The sequence below is a fragment of the Trachymyrmex cornetzi genome, unplaced genomic scaffold (genome assembly GCF_001594075.2).
Source record: "Trachymyrmex cornetzi isolate Tcor2-1 unplaced genomic scaffold, Tcor1.1 scaffold1488, whole genome shotgun sequence".
NCBI lineage: Eukaryota > Metazoa > Arthropoda > Insecta > Hymenoptera > Formicidae > Trachymyrmex > Trachymyrmex cornetzi.
The window spans coordinates 43,538-44,845 of record NW_017296079.1 but is presented as its reverse complement, the minus strand read 5'-3'; the positions used below and the strand labels follow the sequence as shown (position 1 = coordinate 44,845).

The window sequence follows — 1,308 nt, the reverse complement described above, 5'->3', positions numbered from 1 at the left end:
CTTTGACGAAAAAAAAGGTTCTGTAATTTTATTATAGAAATGTATAAATAATTACTGTGTATAGCACTACATTTATAGTAAAAAATAAAGATTTTTTATATATTAAATCGAAAAAATGGGTATAAATAATAAACGTTTCATACATCTTATGTATTTCATATATTTTTATATATTTTTATGTTTAAAAATAAATACATTTTTAATGAAAAATACAGATTATATGAATTAAATTATGTTATCCTTGTGTATCCAAGAATTGTGCGATGCATCGAATCCCAACCATTTTACGTAAACCTCGTCACCTCTCCTGCGCAATACTTTCTCCACGAGATACACGTCCGGATAAGCCGCGCGATGTAACTCATGTTCATAGAACGCTCCAGAGATAGATTTTTCGCGATAGTCATCCAGTAGATAGGTTACAGGATGAGTATGCTGCACTTTAGCGATTTTAAACACCTCGGTGGTTCAATTTGGCGTGTAACCTTTCTCGAAGACGGTTTTATATTTGCTCACACGTACCGAATCGCCTACTTTGAATTTTGCCGGACTCGCGATCTTTACGTTGCTATATACCGTGGCCAAGAGTTTTTCAGCGATCGTGGGGGTAACGTCGATGGGTCGCATGCCGATGGTGCGATGCTTGCGCGTGTTATAATCTGATACAAGCTGCGACAGCGCATTGATCCACTTATATTTTCCGTTAAGTGTAAACATCTTCCACATGTCGTTTTTAATGTGCGATTGAATCGTTCGACGACTGTTGCTTTCATTACGGAGTACGTGGAATAATGATTGATGTTGTGTTTTTTCAAGAGCCGTTGCACATCAACGTTGTAAAATTTTTTTCCCATATCGATTTGTAGGTTTTTTGGACATCTCTTGCTCTTTCGAATTATCTCATCGATAGCCGTCTCGCTTCCACCTTTACTCTTGAGCGGTATGGCCCACGCATACTTGCTCAACACATCGATGACGGTGAGTATGTAGTGATGGCCTCTGTTGAAACGCGAGTATGGATGCATCTAGACGATGTCAGCCTGCCACAGATCATCATACCCCCGGACAATGATGCGCCTTCGCGGAAAATTTCTTCTCGCAGGAGCGTGCAATTCCTCGACGAGTCGACGTCTCTCAGAGCTAACTTTTCTCTTTTCATTGGATCTCTTTTTCATGATTCGACGTGTAATACACAAGAAAATAATGTATTTTTTCTCACCGTTGTCACTCGACTGACTCGGTTCATCGATACGATTTAATTTATAATAAGACCGGCTTCGCGGAGTTCCTCGATGATCGACTGCATCT

General features: G+C 39.4%; 1 protein-coding gene across 1 annotated transcript; it reads right to left on the bottom strand.

Annotated features, from left to right (window-relative positions):
• Nucleotides 1-468: 468 nt before the first annotated feature.
• On the bottom strand, nucleotides 469-1,025 carry LOC108757966 (uncharacterized). The gene is made up of 2 exons (XM_018502670.1): nucleotides 777-1,025; nucleotides 469-669 (listed from the first exon to the last, which is right to left on the bottom strand). Exons 1-2 carry the CDS (start codon nucleotides 1,023-1,025, stop codon nucleotides 469-471), a joined length of 450 nt encoding a protein of 149 aa, XP_018358172.1.
• Between the last annotated feature and the right edge of the window lie 283 nt (nucleotides 1,026-1,308).

Bases quoted from the DNA above. Each gene is read 5' to 3' on its own strand.
- LOC108757966 (XM_018502670.1), bottom strand. From the start codon at position 1,025: ATGCATCCATACTCGCGTTTCAACAGAGGCCATCACTACATACTCACC. The intron at 670-776 runs GTAATGAAAGCA...GCGCTGTCGCAG, and splicing joins ATCATTATTCCACGTACTCC to CTTGTATCAGATTATAACAC.